The 11,602-nt window shown below is 44.9% G+C and overlaps 1 protein-coding gene across 2 annotated transcripts in view; it reads left to right on the forward strand.

Moving 5' to 3' along the window:
• Positions 1 to 10,125, forward strand: part of LOC119457059 (neuropeptide-like protein 31) — a 43,538-nt gene extending 33,413 nt beyond the window's left edge. Inside the window, exons 1-2 of one of the 2 annotated variants that reach the window (XM_037718886.2) lie at positions 7,874 to 7,995; positions 9,519 to 10,121. In XM_037718886.2, coding sequence (XP_037574814.1) covers positions 7,984 to 7,995; positions 9,519 to 9,926 — 420 coding nt within the window. In that variant the 5' untranslated portion in view covers positions 7,874 to 7,983 and the 3' untranslated portion in view covers positions 9,927 to 10,121. Of the gene's footprint in view, positions 1 to 7,873; positions 7,996 to 9,518 lie in introns of those variants that run through there. The other variant, XM_049669848.1, reaches the window with a different exon arrangement.
• The last annotated feature ends 1,477 nt before the right edge of the window (positions 10,126 to 11,602 follow it).

Below are 11,602 nucleotides of genomic sequence, written 5' to 3' on the forward strand. Positions count from 1 at the left end.
GTTATTTCTTGTAGTAATATATGACATGTTTTTATTTCATGACGAACACATGCGCGCTTTGCGAACGAATTACTGAAGTGCTCCAGCAGGTCTGAAAAGATCAGGGTTTTAGTTCAATTCCTTCGACGGCTGATGGCCCCGTTTGTTATTTTGGTAGCTTAAACGTGGATGTTTGTAAAGTGTTTACACATGTGGCAAACGAAACTGCGCTACAACCTTCCAACTTAGGAAATTGGGCACACATTCCTAATTATACTGCATGGCGCAACTAAAGAGGAGAAAGAAGCACGCTTCACACAAATAAAGTAACATCCACATTCATTTTCAATGCATAGAAAATGTACTTCACATACTCTGACAGTGCATGGCAGAGTCTAGTTTAGATATAAAGTGAAAAGAAATATGTCGTTGGAAGATTACAACAATCGCTACTTCTCTAATATCGAGTTAAGGAGCTCGAGGTCGTTTTTTTTTTCTATCGTAGAAATATGAAAAGGTAGGAGTGACAAGTGGCTATCCTATATAAGTTCTTAATCGATAACGGGATCATGTTGTAACAAAATGATCACCATCTTATAGATTAGCCCTTCTGCTTCAAAGTGTAGAATTCTTATTGAACATATTTGAAGCGAATTTGCGAGTAAGTCTCTGTCGACGGTCCCTTTGACGATTGGGACCACTGCAGCACCCAACTCGCTTGGCTCCCCGAATCTCATGACACAGAAGACTGTCGTTCTGGCGGACCTTCGCAGTGTCCTGTACCGTCGGAGGACATACAACATCTTAAAGGGCTACTCTATACGCAATCTGACGGTAGGTGCAATCACATGCTCAGCAGACGCCGAACTTTTTACTGTACACTAAAAAAAAAAAAAAGAAAGAAAGAAAATCAGCGCCTTAATTGGTGAATGGAATTAAGTTAATTTTAAATCTCTATAATGATGGCCATGGCGAAGACAAACCCTCTTGCCGGAACATCGGCCACAGCCTGAGGCTTTCCTAGTTCGCCCACTTGTTCTCACTTTGCGTGATATTTCTTAGTCGCTGGGGCTTATTATTATTATTATTATTATTATTATTATTATTATTATTATTATTATTATTATTATTATTATTATTATTATTATTATTATTAATCTGAGTATTTCTGAGCGACAGCAAACGACATTACCTTGCTCCTGTCCAACTACGTGGCAGTTGCATATTTTTAAATCTTGGTACATCATTGGGGCACCCTGTATACGAGTGTTATGGAAGCAACATGCGTTCCTTGTCATGCCTTTGCTGCGGTGGCCTGTTAAGTATGAGGGCCTTTGCTGCGGCGGTGTGTTAAGTAAGAGGTTAGGGGTTCGATTTCCGCCCAGATCAGTCGACTTCATTTGCGGAAGAAAAGCAAAAATGTTCGCGCATCAAAATTTCGGTGCACGTCAACAATCTCCATGTGATCAAAGTCACACATAAGGCCTCTACTAGGCACCTCTTGCGGGCCTTGTGTTCCTTTGCGAAGTTAAACTTCACCTATCAATCAATTGCCCTCGCAGGCGTGTAAGGCAAATGTCATTGCCCGGCCAGATCATACCGCTGAAACCAGTTTAGCTTTATGTTCTTTCACACTTTGCTTTTTCATAATTAGCCATGCGGCTTATATAAGTATACATATTATCAGGAGCACCTAAAGGCCTGTTGCGAAGCAACCTGCTCTGGGAAAACATCATGTGCAAAAACTGGCGGAAATAAATATATTGACAGAACTGGCACTTATTAGCGTGCCTGACTAGACTATGATGCTCCTACCAAATTACATATTCATGTGCTGGAAACAGCCGCATTACACGATCTGCACTCTCATCCGAAGCATCTGCCAAGCAGGCAAAAAAGAGGAAAATTATTCTTGGTACACTTGCGGACGCAGTGACAACTAACTAAGTCCACAGTAATGCGTGAAATATGGCGTAAGTGTCCTTTTACCGAGGACCACATCCTTATACAAACAAACAATACGTCGTTTACAAAACTCACCAACAAAAGTGATGCTTGGAAGCCTTGGATTCCCACGCCATCACTCGCACTGACGGCAGAGGCTCCAGACTCTTGTCATTTAACTGCGCCCAAGGGCTCGTAGAATTAAAGGTTAAGTAGAGGCCAATTTAGTATACTCGTAAATATTCACGTCATTTCATAAATATTCAGGTACTCAAGGTAAAGAGTGGCGGACCAATATTTTCCTGCTTTGCAAGCGCCAGTTCGTACGGCAATATTAACCTCATGCACCGACATTTGAGCAGACTCATCAAGGGCGCTGGCCAGACACGTTTTGTTGAATAAATTCATACATCTGCTGCTCCATTGACTGGTTAGAGTGACTGGTTAGGTACGGTAGCGAGAAAATGTATGCGTAGTAAGGGCTTAGTAGTGACGCACTCCGCATGACGTCACGCGGTGTGCGTGCGTGCGTGTTTGTGTGTCTGTGTGTGTGTTAGTATAATTACCCTTGATATAGTTAACGTAATACGTAGAACAGCTCTAATCACTTTGTTGTTCAGTGAAAGGAAGATACTGATACGCTTGCGACCTGACAACATCTCAGTTGATTGACTTATTGATTGACTGATAGATTGATTGCTTGATTAAATATGTATTAGAAATGTTGACAACAAGTACAATATGTCGCCGGCTTCTCCCCACAGTTAAATGATTGATGATGATTGTTGAAGCAAACGTATATATGTGAGATTGATGCGAAATGTGATTAGAAGGCAGGTGTTGAAAGCTGGAATAAGAAAGTTCGAAAGTGTCAAGGAGCGTAGAACTCGAAAGGTATCCATGTTCATCTGCTCCATTGCCTTAATCCATATGTTGCTATCAAGGAACCTTTCGCGTCGAGGTTGCTGGCCGATCTGACGCTGGTGGGTGAGCCTGTACAACATTCAAAATTATATGACGATTGCGCCTACTCGACCGGTTAATCACAAGCATGCGCCAGTGCTACGGGAAAACAAGAAATCAATAAACACTTTCGGGAATAACCTTGGGCTCTTCAATATGCCAATGCAATGGCAGCGTTTGCTCTTGGCCATGCTTGAAGGAACAATAAAGAAAATATTAAGTCGAGCTAGATCAGTAGATCATTCGTTCAGAAGTCTATAACAGTTTTCTGTATGCCATAATAACACCTTTGTGGTAAGTTTGGTAAAAAGTTGCCGCCGATGGCCCAGCTTCTGCTCCCCAATTTGAACCACCCGCGCCAAAATGAACGAGTTGACGTATTTATCACTTGACTTCCCTCTGTGCTGCTCTCTGTGAATCAGACTGTGCTGACCTCACACCACTCCGAATTCTCATTTTCGTCATTTCCTCGCTTACAAAAGCTCTGTTATCGCTACGAGTGATCAATTAGTTATTTTATAAACCTAATCTTTCAAGATAGCCCAACTGAATATTTTCCTTTAGTATCTCTTTAGTACTCACACATCCATATACGTTGTGCTGAGCAGTGATCTCAAGCCATGCATAGCTCTTCAGAGTACTTACCTCGCAAGCATAATGTTCCGCACTGATAAATATTTTAGTGATACATCAGCTATGATTAGGATATTTTTTTCTGTGAAGAGGAAGGGGAACTGATTGCAACTAACAAGGGCGAATGAAGCGGGGATATTGCTGGGGGCGACGACTGACGGAGTCGCCATCTGTCGGAGGCGCCTCGCTTGCGTAGTATGAGGGATTATACGCGGCGCGCTCCTCATAGGTTTTGCTGTCGGCGCTCAATAAAAACACCACGCGGGAGCCCTCCTGGACATTTCTGTAAGTACTTACCAAACGAGGGAAGTTTGTTACTGCAAAAATAATAATCTTGGGCAAACAGAATGCACAGAATAGTTTACAGGCGCTATCTCTTTACAAAATACGGTGAACGCCCATTGCGCGCGGTTGACGCGATGGAGTCCCCCGAACCAGCTTCTTGCGTGAAAGGTATAGGAAATCGCTGAAAGCAGACTATATGAAATATGCTCTTCTAGTGCGCTGTCCGTATAACCAAATGGACCATTACAAAATGAAGCCTCAATGCAGCGATCGCATGGGTTTGCAGCCACCGACTGTGCGTCTGCATGCATGTCCGGGCACGGTGTTTCGCTTTTGCGGCTAGCGCGTTTTCGCACCATGCCGTGAGCTTTAGGCCACAGCATATGAGCATGTGACAGTATACAAGCAACCATTGTTGCGCGTACGCTATCAGAGCTGTTCAAAAATAATTTCGTTATAACTAAGGACTTCGACGCTATACGGCGACTCGTGATGTGCCATCGCGACGATTCAATAATATCTTCTCTCTTTTCTTCTAAATACTTGGATGTTTCAATATCGTTATTTCTCAAGTTGCGTCGCACTGTATGTTTATCGGTCTTCTCAGCGAGGAATTTCCCGCTGTTTCTTTTTGTTAATCCAATACATTCATTGTTTGGTGCTAACACATACATGAGCCATGCCTTTTTTGAATGTGCTTCGTACCATTCCCTTTTCATTCTGGTTCAACATCAGCAATTTCATAGACCAAATCTTCATGACATTCACCGGGCAGTGCGCGGACGAGCTTCTCAGTGCGCGCTTTCTGCTACTCATCGAACATCGCATGCCCCAACGCCGTAGCAGAAATCTTCCTCGCGGAAGTGCTTGCTACACACCAGAGTTGTAGCCGATGGCTGCTTGCCGGTTCTAAGTTTCACAATCCAAGTTACACGCAGCTTATTGGCCTGCGTGTGAAGGCTGACACCGTGCTCCGTTGCGTACGCGTCCGGCACTGCGGTACCGAGCAATAACCTACCATGTCAGTCGCCTTCAAAGGCAGCCACTATCGATTATAGTGCTTTCAAGTGTGGTCAGGCAGACACCCGAGGCGGGAAAACATCCCCACTTAATCGGAACCTTAGCGCAGGCGGGACGACACTTCCATTTTCAGCTCGCTTCGGCGCTTCCGAAGTAGACAACGCGGCCGCTAGGTCCACGTGATTCCTCATACCACGTCACGCCGACGGTGGCGCCAGCTTTTCCAGTGGTGGAGATCGCCCCCAATACGGCATAATGTATACTTGTACCTGGTCCTGCTTTGAATGATTTCTTTAGACAAGTAAAGATTAGAAAAGTAAGCGTGTTGCTGTAGCGTTTCGCAGTGATGAATCGGTGCTAAATGCTTTACATTTTCTCGCCTTCCGTAGAACTTAGGGAATCAATAAAATCTTAACTTCTAGAGCGTGTGCACAGTATGCGCCGGACATGTCCCCTATGTCTCAAAACAGCGTCCGTTCTCCAGTATGACTAGCTCACCACTGCTGTGTATATATCCATCGTTAAACGTTTTGTGTGCTCTCTTCCTAAGGCTGTGATTGCACTAGATGTGACTGCACCACGGCAGGGTTAAGCTGAGGCGAACCACGGAACGAAATTCAACAATGGAACAAAACAAGTGCCCGACCGGGCTAAGCTGACACCGACCATCGAACAAAACTCACCAAAGGAACAAACAAACAAAGCAGAGAAACGTAACTGGCTTCAAGACCAGCGCCGAGGCTCACGGCAGAGCCCACAATGGCCGAATCTGTTAGGCCGCCCTCGAAAAACGGCGCGCGCTGAGTTGGCCTTGGTCTGTGGACAAAGGGCGTCATTAGAGAAACCGCCCTCACACAATGGCAATCCATACTTCCGCGCACCCCTTAGATAGCCACACGGGAAAGACGGCGCGAACGCCCCGCAAGCAGTCGGCGCCTTTCGTTGGCGAACACGCCAGCGTCGAACACCGGTTTGCACAGCCCCACCGCCTCGCTTCCGAAGCTGGATGGACACGGCAATTACCGGCGAGGAGTATGGCTGAGCTTGAATACAATGACGCACCTACGCGGTTCTCATGCTGTGTCACCGAGGCGGCATACTGAGACACATATGTTTGCTGGCACGCGAAGAAGTTCGCAACGACCCATACGTGACCGCTAGCATACACTACCAGGCTGAAATAATAAAAAAAATAGCCTGCTTTTCTAGATACCTCGGTTACCTAGCAAATCAGCGAGCTTTCAATCTGAAAGGTCAAGCAAAAGGCAGCTTCTCCTCATTGTGTCATTTGGGAAAGGAACGTTATCGCCAAGCGAACGCGCTTAGAATAAACAAAAATGAGAAACTTTAGGGTTGTCGCGGACGAGGATCTGCAATAATTACACAACAAGTACTCTAGGTTCATAGCCAAGCATCCTAGCGTTTGAATTCACGTCAGCGATTGTAGTAAAGCGGAGTTTGATTGGCCATGCGGCTGTCAGGAAAGGTTGCGAAAGAGGCGAGAGCGAAGGTGACACCCAATGACAATAACTTCCTCTAACAAAAGTACCTGTGAATGTGACTGTATAGTAGTTTTTCAGGGCTTCTTTTGTAGATATTATTCTAAACTAGGCCCAAGTCATATTATCAGTCTCCGATTTGCTCCCCAGCGCTGCTATCATTTAGAAAGTCAAAAAACGTTTCATGTTTTGCCCCAGAAGCTTTAGGTACCAGGAGAGCGGCCGGGGAAGCGTAGTTGGAGCAGCGGCGTCTGTGTGAAATGCAATTCCTATTTTACATACAACGACTTGTGTGCTTTCAGCTGCGCATGTGCATAAAAATCACTGTCGTAAAATGAATTGACATGATTCTTAAAATATTGTGAAATTAACGACACTCCTTCATTTCCTTCGTCCGTTTCTCACAGAGTCTCTAAATAAATAATTATTAGCGAAACATAGTGTACCGAAGCATGCCATCTGCGTGCTAGGTCGAAAAAAAAAAAACATAATGGTACAATCTAGGACTTGGTGCCTTCTCTGCCACTGCTGCAGATAACTCTAGCAACCGGTGTGTACTCGAATTTGAGAAACACCGCACTTAATTATAGTGGGGCCAATTTTACTAGATACAAATATTTTGCTTAGGATCTTACCCCAGGCACATTCAGGAAGGGTCTGTGTTCCTGTGCTAGCCACTTAAGTTTGTATTCCATGCATTACATGTTTGTATTCACTGTACAACACAATGATCCTACTTTGGTTTGGGGTGGCGGGCACTTGCTAAAGTGATGAGCTGGCATGCCCTTTCCGTTAGTTAATGGAGAATTCACTTATTTAACCAATATTGGCTTGTAAAGAGTAATACTAGATTGATGTTCCAAAAAAGCGTACTTTACTCGCACGTACGAAGCATTGTCATCAGATAATTTCTGCTTAGGCTCATGAAAGAAGAAAATGACACTTAAAGCGTGAGAGCATTGCTTGCGTCTTCAAAAGTAGATCATGCATAAAGCACAACATTGCGATAACATGACGTTCTGTAAATTTGGCTTTCTCTGAGGAGGCACGGAGTGCGAGCTCACCCCGGAACCGCAATTCTCTGTCGAATTAGGCTTCTTGCAATGGAGACAAGAAATCTGCATAATCTTCAGATGGAAGAACGGAGAGAACCACACTGGCAGGAGAGAGAGACGAGATGGTTGCTCGACCTGGACGCTGAATCGGCAGCTGCATACGAGGACCACCGCAAAGACTCACTCTCCCGTGCGCACCAATTTTTGTCGTTCGAAGGCCGCCGAGGGCTTGCGCCGACCGTCAATACCACCCCTGGGAACGAGAGAGAATACAAGAAACAGCAAGGCACAAACAGAAGCGTAGGTGTGGTCAGCGCGAGGCGATCGGCGCCCTGTTGCGGCGTGCCATTGTTTCCGCGACGAGCAACCCCCTTTTCCTCTACTCCCTTACCTTTCACTCCGACCACCTACTTGTGGCTCGCACGAGTTCCGTTGTGACCTCTTTTTTTCGTACTTTCTTTGCACACACTGCCACGCACGAAGAGGCCCCGGACGGTCCGGGGCGCGCCTTAAAAGCGCGCACCACACCAACATGGCGTGCATTGCGAACCGTGCTTTCGTCCCCGAGCCCTGCAGCGAACCGCTCTCAGCACAGCGCCGGAAAGATGAAGTCGATGGTGAGTCGGGGATCCGCTGACAGTGAAATGGCACAGTTTGTATTCTCGGTGATTGATGACATCAAAATGGAGGGGTGCGTTTTCAAGCTCGTGAAAGGCACATCACGGGCCACAGAATTCCCACCGGTCCTCAGTTTGAGTGCGTTGGAAGTTGTAACAAACCACCTTAGGCGCCACCCAGGGAATGTTTAGCATCGAAGTACAGTGACACGTGAGGGTTTTTAAGGCCGATCAGACGGAGAGTGAGATAGCTAACAGATAACTGCAGAGGGAGGATTAAGTGAGTCAGCTCAGGCAAATAGTGAAACTTCCGTTCTTTCTATGTGATAGCTCGGGATATGGACGGCATTTTTACCCTGTTATGGAGACCTCTCTGATGCGGTAAGCACTTCTGCCACTCTCATAAGTGAGCATCAAAGATCCGTGAACATGAGCCTACGGCCTACCCATGACATCACTGGTACGCTTTGTTTTTCAGTTTCTTTTTCAAATTATACCAGTGGTAACCTACCATAGCTTTAAGTACTTCAAAGAATCAAGAACAATATTTGCAAAGAAGCGTTCCTTGTTGCTCGCGTATGGCAGGTTTCGCTTGGACAGAACGCCGAGCCTCTCAAGAAATCATTCCAAAATTATTGAGGCATGAAGATGTCAGCGGCTATCGAGTATCGCTGAATATGTAAAATTGCTACCACACCAAATGCAATCATATATATATATATATATATATATATATATATATATATAATGCGACCTTTGTTTTAATAAGTGTGACGTTGATGTTGCCTCAACTTTTTTCAGGCTTGACCAATGGAGTACACTATTCTGTACTAACACATATTCGCGCCTTTATACAGCTGTAAGCTTCGGGAGAAGGTTCTAGTTTTTTATTTTACTTTGTGGGGATATTTCCTGTCGCTCATCGCAATAGTTAAACTAAACCATGAAAAGGCATAAGGCACAATCAGTGAGGCTATTGCTGTAAAGATGCTAAAGCTTGCCGAATTTATACGAAGTGAATCAAACGTCTTACTGAGGCTATAGAGTATAGGCAGTCAAGAAAAATGAAACTAAACCAAGCGAACATTTATATGCACTGGGAGATCAATTCTGCGGAAGCACGTAATGCGGAGTGAAGTACATGAAAGGGAAAAATTGTCATCCACCCGCATTGTAGCCCGAAGCTACAAAGGAAACCCATACTTATAAAGGGTTTCTCATAAAAACAAGCCAAACTGTTTAAGAATAATGAGAGTAATTTGTACTGCATCATGCGTCGGCTACTCTTGGTCAGTACAGAGGTCCTCTGCCGAGAAATGTTGGATTTGTCTTCTAGAAGCTCTCACACTTTTATGCGGTCCGAAGTGTCGTATATGAGTGAGAAACAGCGTTGAAACCTATGTATTATTCGTCGAATTTCAAATTTCACGAAGAACTTGTTTTCTTGTATCTTGTGTGTGCTCTTCAGGTACAGTCGTTCAGTTACCATGCTGACTTACACTTCCCTTTTTTTTTTCAATCAGATCACGTTGGTCTCCCTCGCCGTTATGGCGGCCGTAGCGTCGGCTGGCTTCCTCGGTGGTGGTTACGGAGGTTACGGCGGCTACGGAGGGTACGGAGGCGGCTACGGTGGACACGGAGGCGGCTACGGAGGCGGCTATGGAGGATACGGTGGAGGCTACGGTGGATACGGTGGAGGCTACGGTGGATACGGCGGTGGCTACGGCGGCTACCCTGCTGGCCGAGCGTTCTCTTACTCCACCCACATTCAGCACCCGTCATCGTATGGCGGCTACGGTGGATACGGAGGACACGGTGGATACGGAGGATACGGTGGCTACGGAGGATACGGTGGATACGGCGGCTACGGACGGGGTCTTGGTTACGGCTATGGACATGGCCACGGTCATGGCCACGGATACCACGGCTGAAAGAACCAACGGAATGCGCTGCGCATAGGATCGATTGTCTTGCCGCTCACTCGTCGCAGCTCTGCGTTGCCGTTTCCTTGAGTGATCTGTAATTTGCGGAGTCACGCTTCTCTGGGCAATACATCCTTCCTCGCGCAGGAAATACAGAAAAGAACAAAATGTGATTTGTGTATATACATGAAAAATAAAAAAAGTGATTTTCTTGACTACTGGCATTTGGAGCTTTTGGCGAAAGACGAACGAGCTTCAATCGCATGGTGTTTTGACACAAATCAAGTCGCTGTTTTAACACTACTGCTGAGAACAGAAAAAGAAGAAATTGATGAAATGTGCTCCGCACGTGAATTGCGGAATACCACTGTTGCTCGCGTGTGCGCTCTGGCATAACAAATTGCCGAAAACTTGAAATGCGGGAGTCATACGTTGTAGTTTCCGTCCTGGGTCGGTTCACTCCTTCTTAGACTATTTGATTAAGTTATTCAATAGCGAAAATACCCGGCACTTTTCCTTGGTCAAACACATGTAAGTATTAAAAGTAACGAAGTGATAACGACTCCGGCATGTAACAAGAACTTTTATTTGTATGGTGGTATAAAATTCAAATATTCTGTATCTCCGGATAGTTTTTTTTTTTTGAGCAATCGTTCCATTTGAATTACCATTTCGTGAACTACCAAATCACAATACTACTATCTAGCACATTTTGAACAGTTTTTGCCTCTTTTATGTCAAGAAAATGTTTGCGTCTAAAGAACTCGTGGGCCACTCCACCAAAGTATACAGGGCTTCAAGAAGGCAGAGATCCCGTGTGAACCCCATCTGAAGATCCCCACTGCCAACCGTAAACAAGTCTGTTGCTTTAACTCAAATTCTTGTTATAGTCAAAGTTGAATGGAAGCTTCATATCCAACATATATAGTTTGCTCATGAGCACACGGCGCCTACTTAGTCGAATGAAGTTAGCGAGTAAATACTCCAATTTAATAATTCTAGAAATACAGTTTGATTATTGTTGAAGTCTATGGGAGTCTGTCCATAATAAAGAGAGATAGAAAGGATGTTCTTAGGAATATACTCAATCCGCAAACATAAAGAAGAAGGAAGTGATCCGACTGCACCACATCCAGAAAAGGCGGCGCAGACAATATAAAAGTGTCCTAACATTAGCGCTGACATGCCAACGTATGGAAATATTTCTAGCAACGCCAAAGTCTACTCTACGACTTATTTGCATTCGCAGTCTTCTAAAGGGGCCCATGAATATTTGCATACTATTGGATCCTTCTTACTCAAGACACGCGATATTAGAGTTCATTTAGTTCCAATGGGGGTTGAAATGCATATTTATGAAAAGAATACTTGAGTTCGGTACGGAGTGCTTTTCAACAAACTTCACTGCATGTGCGGCAGCCAAAATAAGGAAAAGACGAAGTAGCGAGCTTGGGTACAATAACAAGAATGTTGAAAGGAACTTTGTTGCAGAAAGAGAGCTTCCCGGTGTTGAAAATGGTCCGAAGATAATGAATTTATTTAATAGTTTGGCCGCGACGCCTTTTGCCGACAAAAATAGCACAGCTTAAGCTGATTAAAACCGTAGAGAGGCTAGACGAGCGCTCATCGCGTCGAAGCTGTAATGGCTACCGAAGTGCGGATGAAGAAACGCAAAATAGAGACCT

This window comes from Dermacentor silvarum, chromosome 6, assembly GCF_013339745.2.
Source record: "Dermacentor silvarum isolate Dsil-2018 chromosome 6, BIME_Dsil_1.4, whole genome shotgun sequence".
Lineage (NCBI taxonomy): Eukaryota > Metazoa > Arthropoda > Arachnida > Ixodida > Ixodidae > Dermacentor > Dermacentor silvarum.